The 22,864-nt window shown below is 39.6% G+C and overlaps 1 protein-coding gene across 2 annotated transcripts in view; it reads left to right on the top strand.

Annotated features, from left to right (window-relative positions):
• sipa1l2 (signal induced proliferation associated 1 like 2) overlaps positions 1–22,864 on the top strand; it is a 500,895-nt gene that overhangs the window by 262,361 nt on the left and 215,670 nt on the right. For both annotated transcript variants that reach the window (XM_072251068.1, XM_072251067.1), the window contains exons 8-9: positions 761–918; positions 12,729–13,305. In XM_072251068.1, the coding sequence (XP_072107169.1) occupies positions 761–918; positions 12,729–13,305 (735 nt within the window). The remainder of the gene's footprint in view (positions 1–760; positions 919–12,728; positions 13,306–22,864) is intronic.

Below are 22,864 nucleotides of genomic sequence, written 5' to 3'. Positions count from 1 at the left end.
AGAAAGTGTATCTCCGATTAGTATTTTGTGACATATATGTACCTTGATAATTTTTTTTAACTTTGTGCATTTGTGTTGTAATAGTAAGATAGTGGCATGTGCTAAGCAAGTCACATGAGGTAGTGAAAAAAAACTGAGCCAAAATAGAAAGAGTAAGTTACAAATATCAAATTCTGCAGGCTGCAATGTGCCCTAGGGAAGGTAAGGCATCGTTCCTCAAATTTGGTTGAGCATTATTGGACAGGTGGACACAGGTCTGAATGGCTGCTAATTGGATGTTTCAGATCACTGCTGCAAGCTTGAGTATAAGTGTTTCACAAAACGATTACCAAATCTGAGTTTGGCTTCTTCTGTGTAGAGTAGGCCACATTGTGAACGACTGATACACAACATTAGAAGTGCAAGTGAATCTCTGCTTCGTTTGGAATGATGTTTTATTTCAGTGTAGTATTAAGTATGTTATCCACTGTCTTGCATGTGAAATATTAAACTACAATTACACCTGCAGTCCAAGATCCCTTACAATTGGTAAAAATCCTGTTCATTGGATGACATATTTACATTTTCTGTTTTACTTATAAGAAACAAGTGTTACTCTACGTTGAAGAAAGGTTATAATTTAAGTGATTTATCCACTAATAAAATAAAGTTATTTCTAACAGTTAATTACATTTGAAGAGAGAATTAACTGGATTTAAGAAAACACCAAATTTGTTTCTCAGACATAGCTAATTAGACCTCTATTTCTGAACTTCCCTAGCTCTTAAGGAAGAGACACATAGGAAATGACATCGTTACAATTGTCTTTCAAGAGCCTGGAGCACTTCCATTTACTCCCAGAAACATCCGATCCCACTTCCAACATGTGTTTGTCATTGTCAGAGTTCATAATCCATGTACTGAAAATGTCTGCTACAGGTAAGTGATCAGTATCAATACTTTTAGATCCATCATTGATGTTTTGTAACCTTCTCTTTCACCATCTATGTTCTTTCCCAATGATACTTTATGTTACAATTAGGTTGTATTACTTCTCTTTTTTAGAAGGAACTTTACACAGAGTGGTAAAAAGATGAAACTCATTACCACAAGATATTGTTTCAGTGAGTAACAATGAGGTATTGAAGGGAAGATGGATAAATATGGTGGAGAAAGAAGTAGCGGGATATGTTAAACACAAGAGAGTCTGTAGATGCTTAAAAATCCAGAATAACACACATAAGTGCTGGAGGAACTCATCAGGTCAGGCAGCATCTATGGAGATGAATAAAGAGTCGACGTTTCAAACTGAGATACTTCATCAAGACTTGATCAAGGGGCTTGGCCCAAAACATTGTCTCTTTATTCCTCTCCATGGATGCTGCCTGGCCTGCTGAGTTCATGCAACATTTTGTTAGTGGGATATGTTGATCTGAGGCATGCGCGGGAGGTTTATAGAGGCTCTACAGTTCTGCACTAGAGCAATCTCACAGCTCCAGTGATCTGGGTTTGATCCTAACCTCTGGTGCTGTCTGTGCAGCGAGTTTACACACTCTCCCTATGAGTGTGTGGATTGCTTCAGATTCCAACCCCTGCCCCCAGATCATATTCCAAAAACAAACAGGTTGATAAATTAACTGGTCTCTATAAATTGTTCATGACAGAATGTCAGAATGTGGGAGGAGTTGAGGGAAATATGGAGAGATTACATAATGAGGGATATCAGTGGGGAAATGGGATTACTTTGTGAACTGTCATAGAAGAGCTTCAATGTCGTATGGAAATATGAATATAGATTTATTGGGCCAACTGACCTGTTCTTCTGCTATAACTTGTGTAATATGATTCTGTGATTGGACAGAGTTTAGAATAGAATGAATTGGCTTATGTTGAATGGGCTGTATCTAAACTTTCCTTGCACATAGTGTAAGACTATCAGAAATGGTTACAGCAATTTCAATCTTAAATGACGAAGGAGGAAGGCCACTGCTGTACACATCTGGATGTTAGGAAAATTTACAATGGATTGTAGGATCAGCTTTCCAAACAACTAGGTGGACCAGAAATATGAATGGAGCAAATACAGTACAGTGCAAGAGGATTGGCCTATTCCCAAGAAGAAATAGATCTTAGTGGAGTGGAGTGTCCCGAATTAGACCATAAAACATAGGAGCAGAAGTAGACCATTCAGCCTGTCGTATCTACAAACATTTGTACTCTAGCATTCCATCATAGCTGATTTCTTATCCTTCTCAGCTTCATTCTCCTGCTTTCTCCCCATATCCATTACTCATCAAAAAACTATCAATTGAATTTTAATATATCCAATGACTTGGCCTCTGCAGCCATCTGTGGCGATGAATTCCACAGATTCACCACTCTGTGGCTAAAGAAATTCCTATTTAGACTGCAGAAATGTTGTGGATAAAAAAAATTAAACTGATCCATAGAATAAAGGACTGATGTAGTGCTACAAAAGTGCTAAAAGGCAAAGTGAGGACTGATGTTGGAACGTAGTTTGTTTTAGCAAGAATGATACTTCGAATAGTCTTCTGCAAGTTCATGGAATATAATTAATTGTAAATTCAGAGATAGTTGGAGAATGTCAAATGTCTTCTGAGCTTAACTGCAGATAGAGTCATAGAAAAGTACAGCACAGAAACAGGCCCTATGGCCTACCTAGACCATGCTGAACCATTTAATCTGCCTATCCCCATCAACCTGCGCTGCAACCATAGCCCTCCATACCCCTACCATCCATGTACGTATCCAAACATCTCTTAAATGTTGAAATCGGGTTCACATGCACCGCTTGAGCTGGCAGCTCATTCCACATTCTCACGATCCTCTGAGTGAAGAAGTTTCCCCTCATGTTCCCCTTAAATTTTTTACCTTTCTGTCTTAACCCATGACCTCTAGTTGTAGACTCATCCAACCTCAGTGCAAAAAGCCTGCTTGCACTTACCATATCTACAGCCCTCATAAGTTTGCATACCTCTACCAAATCTCCTCTCAATCTTCTATGCTCCAAGGACTAAAGTCTTAACCTATTCAATCTTTCCTTATAATCAGGTCCTCCAGTCCCAACAAAATGTTGTAAATTTTCTCTGTATTCCTTTAACCTTATTTACATTTTTCCTGTAAGTAGATGACCAATACTGCCTCACCAACATCTTATGCAACCTCAACATAACATCCCATCTCCTGTACTCAGTACCTTAATTTATGAAGGTCAATGGGCCAAAAGCTTCCTTTATGACCCAATCTACCTATGACACCACCTTCAATGAATTTTGGACCTGTATTCTCTAAGAGTATTCTACTGTGCTGCTCAGTACCTACTGTTCACTGTGTAAGACCTACCCTAGTTGGTGCTACCAAAGTGTAACACCTCACATTTGTTTGCATTAAATTCCATCTGCCATTTTTCCAGCTGGTACAGATCTCACTGCAAGCTCTGATAGTCTTCCTCATGTCCACTACACCCCCAACTGCAAATTTGCTGATCCAGTTAACCACATTATCATCTAGATCATTGATATAGATGACAAACAACAATGGACCCAGCACCGAACCCTGTGGGACCCCACTAGTCATAGACCTCCAGTCAGAGAAGCAACTATCTACTACCACTTTCTGGCTTCTCTCACAAAACCAATGTGTAATTTACTACCTCACCTTGAATTCTGAGTGACTGAACCTTCTTGACTAACCTCCCATGTGGGAACTTGTTAAATGCCTTTCTAAAGTCTATATAGACAACATCCACTACCTTGCCTTCATCAACTTTCATGTAACTTTCTCAAAAATCTTTATGATTAATTTGACACAGCTTTCCAAGCTTGAAACCATGCTGATTATCTCTGATTAGTCCCTATCTATGCAAATGCTCATATATCCTGTCCCTTAGAATACCTTCTAATAACTTTTCCATTACTGATGTCAGGCTCACCGGCCTATAATTTCCTGGTTTATTTTTAGAGCCTTTCTGAAATAGCAGAACAACATTTGCTACCCTCCAGTCTTCCAGTACCTCACCTGTCACTAAGGATGATTTGAATACCTCTGCTAGGGCCCCTGCCATTTCTGCACTTGCCTCCCACAGGGTCCAAGGAAACACCTTATGAGGCCCTGAGGATTTATCCACCCTGCCTCAAGACAGCAAATATCTCCTCATTTGTAATATGTATAAGGTCCATGACCTCACTGCTGCTTTGTCTCACACCTCTGACTGTGTGGCTAAGTACAGTTCCAACACCATATATGTTTGTTGATGGCTATATTAAAGGGGGTGATGAATCAGCCTACAGGAGGGAGATTGAAATGGCTGAGGGGCTTAGTCTTCTCCTTCATCTTGTCTACTAAGGCAACCTTATACTTTCTTTTAACCCTCCTATTTCTTTCTTATGTGTTCTCTTGCATTTCTTATACTCCATATGTACCTTGTGTGTTCCTTCTTGCCTATACCTGATATGCATCTCCTTTTTTTCTTTAAAAAAAGACCTTGATATCACTTGAAAACTAAGGTTCCCTAAACCTGTTACACTTGCCCTTTATTCTGACAGGAACCTGCACTCCTTGTACTCTCAAAGTTTCACTTTTGAAGGCCTCCCACTTACCAAGTACACCTTTGCCAGAAACAGCCTATACCAATCCTCACTAGCAAGATCCTTTCTGAAACCTTCAAAATTGGCCTTTCTCCAGTTTAGAATCTCAACCCTGAGACCATACCTATCTTTTTCCATATTTACTTTGAAACTAATGGCATTATGATCACTAGATGTAAAGTGATCCTATACACCTGCAGGTGATTCTGTCACCTGCCCTGTCTCATTCCCTAATAACAGATCAAGTATCACACACTCTCATAGGGACTTCTGTGTACTGATTAAGGAAGTTTTCCTGAACACATTTGACAAATCTGTCCCATCTAGTTCTTTTACAGTATAGGAATTTGAGTCAATATGTGGAAAGTTAAAATCACCTACTACTACATTTCTCGCAGCGGTCTGCTACCTCTTTACAAATTTGTTTCTCTAAATACCGCAGATTGTTGGATGGTCTGGAATATAGCCCCATTAACGTGGTCATACCTTTCTTATTCCTCAATGGCACCCATAATGCCACACTAGATGAGTTCTCCAGTCTGTTCTGACTGAGCACTGACGTGATATTTTCCCTGACTAGTAACGCCTCCACTTCTCCTTTAATCCCTCCTGCTCTGTCGTGTCTAAAACAACGGAACCCCAGATTAATGAAGAATTTACCAGAGAGCATGGTCTTGCATGCATAGAATCATAAAGCCTAATCTAAATTCACAATTGTACTATAGATAATGCAGAGGACAATAGGGAGCTGCGTACAAGTTCAACTTATCAATCTATAGGGCATTAAATGTATATATAACAATCAATTTGATCAAGGTGCCAAATTTAATTTTCTATGAGTTATATCCTACTCATGAACCATGTGCCCTGCAGTATATTCCATCAGAAATAAAAGCCATTGATTTAAAGCAAGTGGAAGGAGTCATTGAAAGACTATTGCAGTAACTATGGAGATGTTTCCTGCTGCAACACACACAAAATGCTGGAGGAACTCAGCAGGTCAGGCAGCATCTATGGAAATGAATAAACAGTTGAAATTTTGGGCTGAGACTCTTTATCAGGACTGGAAAGGAAGGGGGAAGATGCCAGAATAAGAAGATAGGGGAGGGGAACGAGGACAAGCAAGATGATGATAGGTGAAACAGTGGGTGGGGGATGGGGGACGCAGGGAGGTGATAGTTGTCAAAGGCAAAGAGCTGGAGAAGACCATAAAACATAGTAGCAGAATTAGACCATTCAGCCCATCATTCCACTGTGACTGGTTTAGTGCCCCTCTCAACCCCATTCTCTTGCCTTCTCTCTGTAACCTTTCATGCCCTAAATAATCAAGAAGCTATCAACCTCCGCCTTAAAGACACCCAAAGACCTGGCCTCCATATCCGCCTGTGGTAACAAATTCCACGGATTCACCACCCTCTAGCTAAAGAAATTTCTCCTCATCTCCGTTCTAAATGCTCATCCTTCTGTTCTGAGACTGTGGCCTTTGGTCCTAGACTCCCCTACATCCATTCCCCATCCATTCTATTTCGGGCTTTCAAAATTCGATAGGTTTTAGTGCGATTCCTCTCTCATGCTTCCAAATTCCAGCGAGTAGCAGCCCAGAGCCATCAAATGCTCCTCATATGATAATAGTTTCATTCCCGGAATCATTCTCGTGAGCCTTCTCTGAACCCTCTGCAATGTCTCTGAGGTAAGGGGCCCAAAGCTCACAAAACTCCCTCCGAGTGAGGCCACACTAGTGCCTTATAAAGCCCCAGCATTACATCCTTGACTTTACATTCTAGTCTTTTCGAAATGAAAGCTAACATTGCATTTGTCTTTCTCACCACTGACTCAACCTGCAAGTTAACCATTATGGAATCCTGCATGAGGACTCCCAAGTCCCTTTGCACCTCAGAATTTTGAATTTCTTCCCATTTAGAAAATAGTCTACACTTTCATTCCTTGTAGCAAAGTGCATGACCGTACACTTCCTGACATTGTATTCTATTTGCTACTTCTTTACCCATTCTCCTAATCTGTCCAAGTCCTTTTGCAGCCTCCCTGTTTCCTGCCCTTTCCTTTATCTTCATATCATACGCCACAAAGCCATCAATTTCATCATCTAAATCATTGACATGTACTATAAAAAAAAGTGGTCCCAACACTGACTCCTGTCATCAGCAACCAACCAGAAAAGGCCCCCTTTATTCCCACTCTTTGTGTCATGCCAATTAACCCATCCTCTAACCATGCTAGTATCCTTCCTGTATTACCATCTTGTTAAGCAGCATTATGTGTGGCTCCTTGCCAAAGGCCTTCTGAAAATCTGAGTTTATAACATCCACCAATTCTCCTTTGTCTATCCTGCTTGTTATTTCCTGAAAGAATTCAAACAGATTTGTCAGTCAAGGTTTCCCCTTAAGGAAACAATGCTGACTTTGGCCTTTTTTTTTAATCATGTGCTTCCGAGTACCCTGAGACCTCATCCTTTACAATCAACTTTAGCATTTTCCCAGCCACTGAGGTCAGTCTAACTGGCCAATAATTTCCTTTGTTCTGCCTTCCTCCCTTCTTGAAGACTGCAGTGACATTTGCAATCTTTCAGTCTTCCAGAACCATGCCAAAATCAATTGATTCTTGAAAGATCATTACTAATGCCTCCACAATTTCTTCAGCTACCTCTTTCAGACCCAGGGTTGTTGTCTATCTGGTTCAGGTGATTTACCGAGCTTTAGACCTTTCAGTTTCCCAGGCAACCTTCTCCCTAGTAATAGCAACTGCCCCCTTACACTTTTGAACTTCCAGCATACTACAAGTGTCTTCCAGTTTAGACTGATGCGAAATACTTATTCAGTTCATCCTCCATTTCCTTGTTCCCCATTACGACCTCTCCAGCATCATTTTCCAGTGGTCCGATATCTACTCCCACTTCTATTTTATTCTTTGTATATCTGAAAAATCTTTTGATATCCTCTTTGATATTATTGGCTCGCTTACCTTCATATTTTATCTATTTCCTCCTTCGGACTTTTTTAGTTGTCTTCTGTTGTTTTTTAAAAATTTACCTATCCTCCAATTCCCACTAATGCTTGCTCTATTATATGCCCTCTCTTTTGCTTTTATGTTGTCTTTCACTTCCCTTTTCATCCACGGTTATGCCATCTTTCCTTTAGAATATTACTTCTTCTTTGGGATGTACCTATCCTGCACATTTTGAATTGCTCCCAGAAACTCCAGCCATTGCATTTCTGTCATTATTCCTACCAGTGATCCCTTCCAATCAACTTTGGTCATCTCCTCTCTCATGCCTCTATAATGCCCTTTACTCCACTGTAATACTGATATATCTGACTTTAGCTTCTCCTTCTCAAATAGCAGGGTGAATTCTAATATATTATGATCACTGCCTCACAAAAGTTTCTTTACCTTAAACTCACTAGTCAAATCCGGTTTATTATCTATCATCCAATTCAGAATAGCTTTTCCCCTATTAGTTTCAACCACAAACTGCTCTAAAAAGCTATCTTGTGAACATTGTATAAATACTCTCTCTTGGCATCCAGCACCAATCTGATTTTCCTAATGTATCTGCATATTGAAACCTCCTATGGCTATTGTAACATTGCCTTTTGACATGTGATTTCTATCTCCCTAAGTGGTTTGTACTCCTGATCCTGACTACTGTTTATAGGTCTTCATATAATTCCCCTCAGTTGCAATTTCTTTACTCTATCCACAAGGATACTACATCTCCCAATCCTATGTCACCTCTCTCTAAGGATTTAATTTCATTTCTTACCAAAAGAGCCACGCTGACCCCTCTGCCTTCCTGACTGTCCTTTCAATACAATGTGCATCCTTGGTTGTTAAGCTCCCAACATCTCCTGATCTTCTTTCAGCCACGATTTAGTGGTGTCCACAACATCATTCCTGCCAACTTCTAACTGCGCTACAAGATCATCTACCTTATTTTGTGTACTACATATCTGCATTGTTCAGGAAAAGAAGGAATCTGATAGGAGAGGAGAGTGTTATATGGGAGAAAGTGAAGGAGAAGGGGCACCGGGGGGAGGTGACAGGCACATGAGGAGAAGAGATAAGAGGCCAGTGTGGGGAATAGATGAACAGGTAAGGGGGAGGGTGAAAATTATTACAGGAAAGAGAAATTGAAGTTCATGCCATCAGGTTGGAGGCTGCTTAGGTAGAATATGAAGTGTTTCTCCTCTAACCTGAGAGTGGCTGTCTACCACAGGGAGAGGATTGTTCTCATTGTGTCCCAATGGCTGTCTGCTGAATTGCGGTGTAAATAGGTTCCAATCTAGAGACATAATCTTCATGCAGCAACACCGGGCAAGCACAAAGTGCAGCATCAACCACACTGCAAGATCTTTCTGAACTTGCAAAATCTTTAATTTCATCATTCGAGAGATACAGCTATAGAGCTGTAATTGGACCATAGTAATCTATACCCTTCCCATCCATGTATTTATCCAAGCTTCTCTTAAATGTTGAAATCGAACCATTACTTCCACTGGAGGTTCAATACACACTTTCACCATTCTCTAAGTGTAGAAGTTCCCTGCCATGTTTCCCTTAAATATTTCACCTTCCAACTTTAACACATGAGTTCAGTTCTAAATTCATCCAACCTCAGTTGAAAAAAGCCTGATTACATTTCCCCTATCTTTACTTCTCATAATTTTGTATACCTGTATCAAATCTCCCCTCATTCTTCTAGGCTCTGAGAAATGAAGTTCTAACCCTCAACCTTTTTCCTGTAACTCAGATCCTCAAGTCCTGGCTACAATCTTGAAAAATTTTTTTCTGTGCTCTTTCAGTCTTACTGATTATCTCTCCTGTAGGTAGGTGATCAGAACTGCACACAATACTCCAATGACATGAAAAATTCCTCAGAAATTTATCTGGATCCTTTGTATTAGCATAGAAGTTCTGAGAGCTTCACAAAATACCTCATTTCAAAGCATACTGGCGTCATAGGCTGAGAATTTTTCTATTGTTGCAGTATTGTATCTAATTTTCAAAAAAGTTCTGATGGAGTGGAACGAACTAACATGATAAATAAACGGTAAACTGTTAAACCTATGTTCCATACGTTCCAGAACAAAGATTACTCCAATCACAGAGGTTGACCTCAATACATGTGTACATGTTTGGATGTTGACCTCTGCACTAGGATAAGGGTGGAGATTGGGTGGGCACCTTTCAGTCCTCTTCTGTTTAAATTCAGGAAGGTTTGTGCTGTTGTGGGCAGTGCGGCACAAGTTTTACATTATGAAAAACAGATGTTGAAGGTGAGATTCACTGTTACCTGCAGAAAAGGATACTTGTGAAGTTCAAGATTTCAAACCTGGCGCAAAGTTTGGCCAGGCAGAAGTAATCCATGCAACCCTGTATGTTTGTGAAATAGTGGCACCCTCCAACCAGCACCTCAAAGGGTCAAGTTGTCAGGCTCGAGAGCAAATGATGCCAACTTAATTTTACTTTAATGGATTCTTTTCCATTCTTACTTTCAAAATGCTTTCCTTTTGTATATTACCTCTTTGAAGCAAGTCATTAAGTTTGCTTCTCTGTGTGCAGTCTTGAAAATCACATCTTGATTGTGAATGGAGTTACACTCGCGTGGATGGAGGTTTGGAGCCTCTCCTGCTGACTGAGTGTGTCATAGGTGTGGAGCCATGATCCAGTCATCCTTTCTGTATTATCCCCGAATAGGGCCAATAGGAAGAAAATGAAATTAACAAATACAAGTGGGCAGGCATGGAGACTGAATCCTGACACCATTTGTTATAGGTAGGGATCAAAGACTTGAATCCTCAATGACATCATGAGACATAGAGCAGAATTAGGCTATTCAGCCCATCAACTCTGTTCTGCCTTTCGATCATGCTGATTCATTTCCCACTCAACACCATTCTCCTTGTAACCTTTGATCCCGCCTTTACTAATCAAAACTTACCGACCTCTGTTTTAGTCATACATAGACTCATTACCCTCTAGCTGAAGAAATTCCTCCTCAACTCTGTTCTAAAGGGATGTCCTTATATTCTGGTCTTAGGCTCTCCCACTATTGGAATTGTTTTCTCCACATCCACTCTATCCAGACCTTCCAGCATTTGGTAGATTTCAATGAGATCTCTTCTTGTTCTTCTAAACCCAAGCAATTACAGATACAGAGCCATCAAGAACTGCTCAGATGTTAACCGTTTCACTGGTGAGATTATTAAGAGGAAGTGGAGACAGGATTGAACCTGAGGATCAATGAGAAGTACAAGTAGGAGAATTGGACCCAAAAACCAAAAAGAGGTTCCTCTTCAGCACTTCTCAGCTAAAGCTGCTCTTTCCTAATGAGTCCCTAATTAGCAGGGTCACAGGCCAGAGCCCTGTGGGCCTACGCATTAATCCAGAAAATCAAAATAATGTCACAGCATATAGAATATTAATAATATTAAAGGTGAGAAGTGGTTCATAAAATTAGTTATCAGATGTGCCAGTCTTTCAGTGATAATCACAATTTTCACAGAAAATGCTAATCAAGGATTCTGCTAGATCAGTGAAGTGCATGTCTCCAAGTGCACAGAATCATTATGAGATTTCTTCTTGTATGTTCAAATTTGAATTACAATACTGATGAAGCAAATTGGAATCAGGTTTAACATCACCAGTGTATGTCATGAAATTTTTTGTTTTGCAATACATAATAAAAGCTATAAATTACAATAAGAAGTACAATGCCTATAAAAAGTGTTCCGCCCCCTCCATGTTTTATTGTTTTACAACATTGAATTAATTGATTTAATTTGACTTTTTTGACACTGGTCAAAAGAAAAAAACTTTTGTGTCAGAGTGAAAACAGATCTCTACAAAGTGATATTAATTACAAATATAAACCACATAATTAATTGCATAAATATTCACCCCCTTCAAGTCAGTATTTAACAGATGCACCTTTAGCAACTTTTAAAAGCGTCCACGATACATCTGTAGACATTTGCTAGTGCTTTTGGTTATATCCCAATTCTCCTCAAATCCCAGATGAAATATAGTTGCTGATTCTTTGTAATTGCATCATTTTTTGGGCCCAGGATAGATCCTCTGAGATGCTGACACCCAGGAACATGAAACTGCTCACTCTGTCCACTTCTGATCCCTCAATGAGGACTGCTGTGTGTTCCCTTCACTTGCCCTTCTTGGTCCACAATCAATTACTTGATAGTAACCATGTTATTCAATATTATCCATTCACTTATAGTACAGCTAAGAGAAAAGCTTTACCCACTGTTGAATGAGTAATGATGAAGGAAAATGAAATTGAAGAACAATTGATTACTTTTCAACTGCTTTGAGGGAAAGGGCTAAGTAGATGCACTAAAATATGGCATGAAATCTCCAGCTGTTAACTAAAGAAGGGGAAGAAAAACACATGAGAAGCTATGAATGTATTAATAAAAGTCTGAGGCATCCGTTAGTCTTGCGAGACCATGGATCTGCGCCTGGAAAGTCTTCACTCTCCAGGGCGCAGGCCTGGGCAAGGGTGTATGGAAGACCAGCAGTTGCCCATGCTGCAAGTCTCCCCTCTCCATGACACCAATGTTGTCCAAGGGAAGGGCATTAGGACCCATACAGCTTGGCACCAGTGTCGTCGTGGAGCACTGTGTGATTAAGTGCCTTGCTCAAGGATACAACACGTTCCCTCGGCTGGGGCTCGAACTCACAACCTTCAAATCGCTAGTCGAATGTCCTAACCACTTGGCCACATTAATAAAAGTAAAAGTAAAGGATCAGTATATGCGTCAAATGGATCAATTAATGCTACTTTCAGAATTTGTTTAGCCATGTATGATAGTTTCAAGATCTTCTTGTCACTAGCAATTAGAAAGTCTTAGCTGATCCAAATCTAATTAATTTTGCTTGGAACTTGTGGAATGTGGAGACCAGCATTCCAGAACAAACAGATTAATTTACAAAATGTTTACCCCCTGATATTCTTAGCATTGAAACTTGGATTTATATAGACTTGGTATCATACCAGTTGTATGTATTTTCTCTACTCATGTTTTCCTTGATAAAATCAAAATGTACTTCCTGTATTTTGAAACTGTGATTACAAATCTGATGCATTGTCTGTTTAACCACACACAGTGTGGCTGTCTCCAGGTCTAAAGATGTACCACCATTTGGCCCACCCATTCCCAAAGGAGTCACCTTTCCCAAATCAGCAGTGTTCAGGGACTTCCTACTTGCCAAAGTTATCAACGCAGAAAATGCAGCACACAAATCAGAGAAGTTCCGGGCAATGGCCACCAGAACAAGGCAGGAGTATTTGAAGGATCTGGCAGAAAACTTTGTAACTACAGCTACAGTTGACTCTTCTGTGAAATTCAGCTTCATTACACTTGGGGCAAAGAAGAAAGAGAAGACAAAGCCCCGGAAGGATGCGCAGCTGTACAGCTTTGGAGCTATTGTGTGGAATGTTATTGCTCGGGACTTTGGCCAATCTAGTGATATTGAATGTCTTCTTGGAATCTCCAATGAATTCATTGTGCTTGTAGAGCAAGACTCCAAAAATGTAGTGTTTAATTGCTCATGCAGGGATGTAATTGGCTGGACCTCTGGATTAATGACTATAAAGATCTTTTATGAAAGAGGAGAATGCATCCTGCTGTCTGCCATGGAAAACTGTGCAGATGACATCAGGGAAATAGTACAGAGGCTTGAGGTAAGATGAATGCTTTCAATGCCATCTGCTAAATTTATTATGGGTTTCTGTTATGTGGTAAGTTTGGATGCATATTCTGGAAAAGATTTGGTGCCTTATAGTCTTTTAATACTAAAATAAGATTCAGTCTAAAATGTCGAGATAATTTGCAGTAATTAATTTATTTTGGGAAAATTGTTGATTTAACAAATTTTCTTTGGACCAACATATAGTTTCTAGCTTCAAATATTTTCAGTGAAAGAATATACACTTCATTGGAAGAGACAGGTTTTGCTCAATAGATTGCATTATTTTTCTCATCACCCCATTTTTGTGTTTGAGTCATAAATATTACCAGTGTTCATGTTAATTACAATCAGTCAAAAATTGCAAATGCTAATAGCAATATCTGCATCATTCCACAACCTTCTGTTTCCTGTTTTTAACTGCTTTTGCAATATATTGATTAGCTTACCTATTACAAATATTAGTGTCATTGTTTCAGGTATGAGATTTAAGAGAAGCTTGTACGTGTTTAGGACAGGTATAGGGGACTATGATCCAGATGCAGGTCGATGGGACAGGGCAGAATAATAGTTTTGCATGGACTGTATGAGCCATAGGGCAAAAGTCAATGTAATATAGAGTACACTCAAATCAGCGTGGGTTCGTCAGTCTGATGGCCTGGTGGAAGAAGTTGTCCCGGAGCCTGTTGGTCCTGGCTTTTATGCTACAGTACCAGATGGTAGCAGCTGGAATAGATTGTGGTTAGGATGACTTGGGTCCCTGATGATCCTACGGGCCCTTTTTACACACCTGCCCTTGTAAATGTCCTGAATCAAGGGAAGTTCACAACTACAGATGCGCTGGGTTGTCCGCACCACTCTCTGCAGAGTCCTGTGATTAAGGGAGGTACAGTTCCCATACCAGGCAGTGATAGAGCCAGTCAGGATGCTCTCAATTGTGCCCTTGTAGAAAGCTCTTAGGACTTGGGGGCCCATACCAAACTTCCTCAACCATCTGAGGCGAAAGAGGTGCTATTGTGCCTTTTTCACCACACAGCTGATGTGTACAGACCACCTGAGGTCCTCGGTGACATGGATGCCGAGAAACTTGAAGCTGTGTACCCTCTCAACCCCAGATCCATTGATGTCAGTAGGGGTTTGCCCATCTCTATTAACTCCTATAATCCTCAACCAGCTCCTTTGTTTTTGCAACACTGAGGGAGAGGTTGTTTTCTTGACACCACTGTGTCAGAGAGATGACTTCTTCCCTGTAGGCCACCTCGTTATTGTTTGAGATAAGGCCAATCAATGTAGTGTCGTTGGCAAATCTGTTTAGCAGATTGGGGCTGTGGGTAGCGATACAGTCATGTAGTGACTTCCTCACTACAGGAAACATCCACTATATCTAGGCCTTTCAATATTTGATAGATTTTAATGAGATTCTTCCCCCCCTCATTCATCTAAACTCCAGCAGGTACAGGTCCAGAACCATCAGACGCTTCTCATGTATTAACCCTTTCATTTTAGGGATCATTCTCATGAACTCCTCTGGACCCTCTCCAATGCCAGCACATCCTTTCCTAGATAAGGGGCTCAAAGTTGCTCGCAGTTCTCAGGGTACGGTGGAATCATGCCTTATAAAGCCTTAGTCTAGTGTTAAGTAAACAAAGATTGTTGGGTTGTTCGGCAAGAAGCACTTTAAGAAACTTCCCCAGCACCTTCTATTTACAGTGAGTGAATGAATGATTGATAGTTGATATCAGTAATTAATTTGATTGCTTCTGAGATATCCAAGGGGAATTTCCCAAAGCTTTTTATCTTGATTTTGCTGCAAGTTTTATTAGCTCTTGCTTTGGTTGATGAATGAAGTTATGTACCACCACTGATATCAAATAGCTTGATGATTTGTGTGGACAGCATCTCCTTAGTGTCATCAATCATTGAAATGAAAATTTAGAGAAATGTAAATGAGGATATATTAGCTTGGATCACAAGGGTCCTATTATTGCTTTCTCTATTTACACTTGCGTTATGTTGACAATATTAGGCAGTAAAGGCACATTCCTGAATAAGGCTGCTTGCATCATTTCAAAGTTTGCTTTGATGTACTTTTATTATTTAAAATGTATTTCTTACTAATTAACAACTTTCTCATTTATATTTTAAAATGTGCAAGTGCTTTTTGTCTGTGCCCTAGATTCAGATTCTTTGTTGTCTATTCTGGAAATGAGATCCACATTAAAGAAATATTGTTTCTGACAGGTCCCTCTGCAGACATTGTGACTTGGGTCACCAAAGATTGACGTGATGCTGTGAATCCTCTTAATGGGTGAATCTGTGTGCATCACAAATGAATCTGGGGGTGTTTTGAATTTAATTACCATTGGGGAAATAGTTACGGTATATAACTACCTCTGAATCTAGCAGCCAGTCTGACCATTTCATATTGAAGGAAACACTGCAGTGATCTTCTGGTTTGTTTACTGACATGTCAAGTCATTTATTTTTCAAGTATTGAATGGTTTTCCACAGAATACTGATTGCTTAGAGGCATTGCAAAGTATAATGTTTTATTGGTGTGTTTCTGAAACTTGTCTCTCAATCATTGATTTTGTGGCTTCTATATTTTCAGGTTTGCTATTTGCAATTAGCAGTTGTGATGCACTTTTCTTGGGGAACTGTCACAGCTTAATACTTGGGATGTCATACAACAACAGCTTGCGTTTATATAAATGTCTTCAAATTAAACGCATACCACAGATGGATATAAGGAATGCAGGCGTCAATTGAGTCAGAGATGGAGATGTTGAGGGAAGTGATTAAAGCTTAATGAAAGGCATAGACTTGTACACTTATTGAAAGCAGTAAAGCAGAATGTTTAGGAAAGGAGATCCAGAAAAATGGGATTTGACTGCTTAGGGGAATAGCTGCTGATGGTAGGAAAGAAGGAAGTAGAAAAGAGACGCGAGTCAAAGAATCAAAATCTTCAGTTGTGGGAATCACAAAGATTTGAGTAGAGACAGCTAAGGTGACAGTGGAAGGATGCAGAAACAAGAGTAATGAACTTCATTTACTGGGGGTGAAAAACTAATTAAACTCCTGGAGGGAAAAAAGACTAGTAACATCATGAAGGATCCTTCCCACCCTGCTCATGGACTGTTTGTCCCACTCCCCTCAGGGAAGAGATATGTAGCATCCATGCCAGGACCACCAGATTCAAAAACAGTTATTTCTCTAAGGCTGATCAACACCTCCACCCACTAGCCCTCCCAACTGCACCTCCGCCCCCCATCAACACTACTTCATAATTTCCTTTCAGGGTCATCTTATGTACAGATGCTCCTGTGCCTAGCATCACTTTATGCACACACTTTACAATCAATCTATGTATATACAGTAGGCTTTCTTATGTATTTATATTTATATATTTTTATTATTATTGTGTTTTGCATTTTTTGTGCTGTATCAGATCTGGAGTAGCAATTACTTTGTCTTCCTTTACGCGTATACTGGAAATGATGTTAAACAATCTTGAATCTTGATCTTGAAAAGGCTGAGTACACTGAACGCAATGCAGATCATACATAGAGTTGTATGTGAGTTCAGTTAATGGCGGGCAGAGGAAGGGAAAAGAGATGGCTTTAGATTATGAGGACACACAGTCCTCTTTTATTGTCATCTAGTAATGCATGCATTAAGAAATGATACAATGTTCCTACGGTGTGATATCACAGAAACACAAGACAGACCAAGACTGAAAAACTGACAAAAACCACATAATTATAACATATAGTTACGACAGTGCAAGCAATACCGTAACTTGAAGAAGAACAGGCCATGGGCACGGTAAAAAAAGTTCAAAGTCTCTTGAAAGTCCCATGATCTCACGCAGACAGGAGAAGGAAGAAAACTCTTCCTGTCCTGAGCCTTGCAGCGCCGCCAACATGCCGAAGCAGCATCCTGGAAGCCCCCGACTACAGTCCGACTCTGAGTCGTCCAAAAACTTTGAGCCTCCGACCAGCCCTCCGACACCAAGCACCATCTCTGCCGAGATGGTGCTCCAGCTCCTGCCACCAGCAACAGGCAAAGCCGAAGATTTGGGGCCTACCCTCCGGAGATTCTCGATCGTACAGTAGCAGCAGCAGCGAACCGGGCATTTCAGAAGTTTCTCCAGATGTTCCTCCGTACTTCTCACATCTGTCTCCATCAAATCAGAATTGTGCATGGCCCCCATTTAACAAATATGATATCATTTCACCGGAGAGGCCGCGTGCGCTGTGTCGCACCGCCATCTTCTCCTCCAGCCATAGAATAATCAAACCTAGAGTTCCAACTAAGGAAGTAAATGAGTTCCATGATGGAAAGGATATTTAATTCTATACATATACTTAAGTTCTACAGTTACCCAAAAGTTAGAGTTTGTGTTAAAATAAATGTAATCATCCAGTTATTTAAATTTTGATATGAATACAAGATGAGTGAGAATCTAGTGCAAAAAATGCAGTTGTAAATTGAAGGAAACACTGTGTAAGCAAGTGCAATGGCTGAACAAGGATCCTTATTTTATGCACTTTGTACACGTAGGAAAACAGTATGTTCAGAATATGTAGATAAATACAAGACGAAGTAGGATAAAGTTGCCACAGTAGCAAGGTTTCTTGTAATCTTAGGCCTCCAGCTTGGGAATCCCTATACAAGAAGAATTCAGGAACGTTAAAGCTTTAGTGCTGACTGCATAAGTGAAGTACAGGGGTTTTACTTGAACAAGTTTGAATGTTCTAAATGGAAAGTATGTTCTTGGATGCAGTGACCTGGCCTTCATCCATGAAATCCACAAGTCTGAATGAATGATCTATTTCATTCAACCCCAAGGTTATATATTTTTTTGGTAAGCTGATACTTGTAAATTATGCCTGATCTGTGTCATTTTTTATATATATTTAATTAAGTGTTCAGTGTTATAACTTAATGTAACAGCTCCCTGACAACCCTCCCAATCTACATTGGCAGGTGTTAAAAGTACGTAGTTGGTAACATGTTCAGTTCATCAACACTTGTCAATGAATTTATCCATGTGGCCGATTGCTGAATTTAGAGGTTGTATATGAGAGATTTTTTTAACGTGCTTTCTAGGCTAGGAGATTTAGTGGTGAAAGGAGGGTGGAATAACTTAAACTTGGCTAATACGATATCTATTGTCTAAAGCTCAGGAGAGAAAATTAATCAGCATGACAGAATGCTAATCTCAAATGTTCAAAGTTCAAAATAAAATGTCACCATATAAGAAGAAGAAGAAAGCCCTTTACTCCAAGTGGAGTCATCGGGACGCCGTCAAGACAGCGTTTTTTAGCAGGCTTTCTTATTTTTATGAGGCCGAGTTGCTAGCTCAATGCTCAAGCCAGCACGGATGGAAAGCATGCAAGGGACCCCGCTGGATTCGAACTCGGGAGTCTTTGCTCCGAAGTCTGGCGCTGATGCCACTATGCCACCAGCCAGCTATGTCACCATATACTCGCCTGAAATTCATCTTCTTGCAGGCATTCACAGTGGAACAAAGAAGTACAATAGTATCATTGGAAAACCTACACACAAATAAAGACTGACAAACAATGTGCAAAAGAAGATAACTTGGGCAAATGTGCAAATACATACAGTAGGGAGAGTGAGCAAATAATCAGAGTTACAGGGAAGTAGTCACCCTGAAGTTGCAGGAGGCAAGTAGCTGGATGATTGTTAGGAGAAATGGAAATATAAATAGGCAGTTAGAGCAGAGCTTCGCTGTGGCCATTCCCCTTAAAATCAAGGTTTTTAAGAATATGAATTAAATTTCCCTGATTTCTCCTTAAAAATTAGCCCTTAGAGTCTAGTAAATTTGGTAAATCTATTTTGCAGTTAGGCCTGTGCCAAAATAGGTTATAGGTGAGGAATTAATTCAAGTACAGGTTCAAGTTTATTCTCATCTGATTGTACAAATATAGACCAAATGGAACAATGTTCATCCGGATTATGGTGCAGCCACAAAACATATAGCACACACAGCACAAAACCCAGAAATAAGCTAATAAAATACAATTCAAAATGCATGTAGTCCAGTACAGTAAACAGCTTGCTGCCCTAATGACCAGACCTCTGTGGTAGCAGGATATTCATTAGCCTAACAGCCTGAGGGAAGAGGCTGTTACCCAGTCTGGCAGTCTAGTCCTGATGCTCCTGTACCTCATTCCTGGTGGTAGTGGGTTAAAGAGATTGTGGGATAGATGGCCTCCTCAACAATTCTTCAAGCCCTTTGTCTGCAACGTTCCCAGGAAATGTAACAGATAAAGGGGAGGATGACCCTCTATTTGTGACATTTACTGGGTGAGTTAGGAGTCCCTATGAGACTAAAGTTTGGGAGGGGGATTAAGGATATGGGTGGAGGGTAATTGGAGGAGTTGATCAAACATAGACCTCAGTGTGATTTAAACAAACAGAATGAAAAGGCCAGATGAATAGCATGGTCTAGGTTCTGGTCAAGGGCAAAGCCAATCCAAGTGTATGGGTTGGGAATTAATATGTAGCAAATCTTTCAGAGAATATGGGAGTATTGGGGCTGAGAACGTCAGAGATGGAGAACTCAGTTCCGATACCGAGGGAGGAAATTCATGAAAGTATTTTGATGAAAGCTTTTTTTAAAAAATTGTATTTGGGGTGGGATTTTAAGAATGAAGGTTTTAAGGATATTGGTAAAAAGGTGAAATGTTTAAAGGAGGCATTGGGATAGGGATGTAGCCAGGTTTGATGATTCAGTCAAGACCTCCTCCCCAAATTAGTTGGGGCAATACACGGCATTGAGACAGAAGTATGTATTTTGCTGAAAGGCAGGCCACTTGGGCCTTCAAGACTGTGCATCATTAAATATGATATAGAACTGTATAACACAGTACAGGCCCTTCAACCCACCATGTTGTTCCAACCATTTAACCTACCCCAAGATCAATCTAACACCTCATGCCCACATAGCCCACTATTTTGACTTATTTTCAGCCTCAATTTTGTGCCAGTTGCCATTATACTCAATTCCCTGATGTTATCTATTGTGTATTTAATATTTCAGTAATATTTGAGTAATATTGTAAATATATTGTTTAATTAAGCATTCTTTGTTGTTTACATAATTCATTATGGGTTATATGTTCTATGTAAAAGTATGTGAATGGCATACATCTTTACACCACCAGGTGATAGGGCATGCCTTGTAAAGTAAGAAGCATACATACTACCTGTTGAAGAGTATCAAGACATTCAAGTTTTTTTTAAAAATGCAGCTTGGTTTCTTCACAGGAGGAGAAAAACAGTTGAGTTTTTAAAAAATTGCAGCACATTTTTTCCTCTGAAGGGGAGAGAGATAGTTGAGTTAAGAAGAAAGGCAGAAAATGCGCAAATTCATGGGCTCATAAACTGAGTACCAGGTGATAATAATCACAATTTTTTTTTAAAAAGCAGAAATAGCTGCTACATCAGAAAGATAGGCTCATTTGATTTCACATTGGGTAATGTATACTGGGTGAATTGAACAGTATTTTAAAGTAGATAGAATAGCCAATGAGAAACAAGTGCCAATTTTGCTGAGTGCAATTGGTGGAAGAGCATACAGCTTGCTTCGAAGTTTGACTGCTCCAACCAAGCCAGCCAAAATGAGCTTTGCTGATATCATGAATGTAATGTAGGAGTATTTAAAATCAAAACTATTGTTGACTGCAGAAAGCTTTAGGTTTCTTAGGTGGAATCAAAAGGCAAGGGAGTCCATTTGAGCTGAATTGAAGAGATTGTCCGAGCATTGCCAATTCAGAGATGGGTTTAATGATGCACTGAAAGATCAGTTAGTTTGTGTGAACCTACAAGAAAGCATTCAAAAACAGCTCCTAACTGAAATGAAACTCACATTTAAAAGAGAACTTGAAATTGCTATATCAATGGAAACAGCAGCCAGAAGTGTAATTGAATTCCAGTCTAGAATAAAAGTGAGCATGAACAAAATTGCAGTGACTAGATGGAGGCCTACATGGCTAAATAAATTGGGTTACTGTTGTGGCAGGTGTTCACATACATCAGACCAATACAAGAAAATACAACAAAGTAGGACACCTACTATACAAAGAGCATGTTGGACAGATAAAAATAAGTGCTTGTCTCACTAAAGTAAAAATGGAGTTTATACCAGCCTCCTGTGTTTTCCTTTCAATTAGTTTTGGAGTTACAAAACATAACATTATCTATCTTCTGTTTCCCCCTTGTTAGATTTCAATTTACTTTTCCCAAAATTATTTTCTGTCTACTGAAATTGGCACACCTCCAATAAAGATTTTCTTTTAATTCAGTGTTGCTTTTCTGCAGCTTATTTAAATCCATTGTTCCCAAATGTTCCCCCTGTTAGATCCCAGAACCATATTCAACAATGCTGCTTCCTCAATGGATGGAAAATGTCACTCCTCTATAGTTCTTATATTGCTGAGTAAATATGTTCCTCTATATCCTTCCCACCAGTTGGTAACAAACAGAATATACTCAATAGGGCTCTTAATTGAAAATTTTCAACTTGTTCAGTCACTCTTTCCTTAATTATAAGTTTTAGTAATTTCTTAACAACAGATGTTAGGCTAATTGATCTATAATTTCCTGGTTCCTCTTTCTGAAATAGCTAAGTGGCATACACTATTTTCTACATCTAAAGGACCAATTTCGGAACTGAGAAACTAGTGGAAGTTTATAGTTAGGGCACCAATCATGTTTATTTTAAAAACTCATTCTCAACTGTTCATTTTAAATGCTGAGGTAAGAGCTGTCTACTTCTTGGACCTGTGTCACTCTTCACTGCATTCTATTTTCTTTTATTGTGTAATATTATTATTAGTAAGCTTATTAACTAGTTCATATTGGTGAACTCTATCACACTGAAAATACTGGAATAAACTTAACATGTCAACTGTAGCCTAATTTTAATTTGCAACATTGTCAATGACAGTTTTAAAGATTGTATGTTACTCCTGACTACCCTCTTTTTCAAAATAGAATTTCTATGTTGATTTTGAAAATTTTTTGTTAGTTTCTTATTTCATTTTGGTTAATTTTTTTATTAGCTCTTGTTCTGTTCACTCATCACCATTAAGACCTCTACTCATTTATGACTTAACTGTTTTCCTTTCAGTTTAATGTTGTTTAACACTTTTTCCAATTAGTTTAATAAGACCATAACATATACCCATTCAGCCCATCAAATCCACTCCGCTGTTTTATCATGGCTGATCCTGGATCCCATTCAACCCCATACACCTGCCGTCCCACCATATCCCTTAATGCTCCAACCAATCAGCAATCTATCAACTTGCGCTTTAAATATACCCACGGACTTGGCCTCAACTGCACTCTGTGGCAGAGCATTCCACAGATTCACTGCTCTTTGGCTAAAAAATTTCCTCCATACTTCTGTTCTAAAATGTCACCCTTCAATTTCAAGGCTGTGCCCTCTAGTTCCGGATACCTCCACCATAGGAAACATCCTCTCCACATCCATCTTATCTAGTCTTTTCAACATTCAG

This window comes from Mobula birostris, chromosome 2, assembly GCF_030028105.1.
Source record: "Mobula birostris isolate sMobBir1 chromosome 2, sMobBir1.hap1, whole genome shotgun sequence".
Lineage (NCBI taxonomy): Eukaryota > Metazoa > Chordata > Chondrichthyes > Myliobatiformes > Myliobatidae > Mobula > Mobula birostris.
The sequence above is the reverse complement of the archived record's forward strand: the minus strand, read 5'-3'. Positions and strand labels throughout refer to the sequence as shown.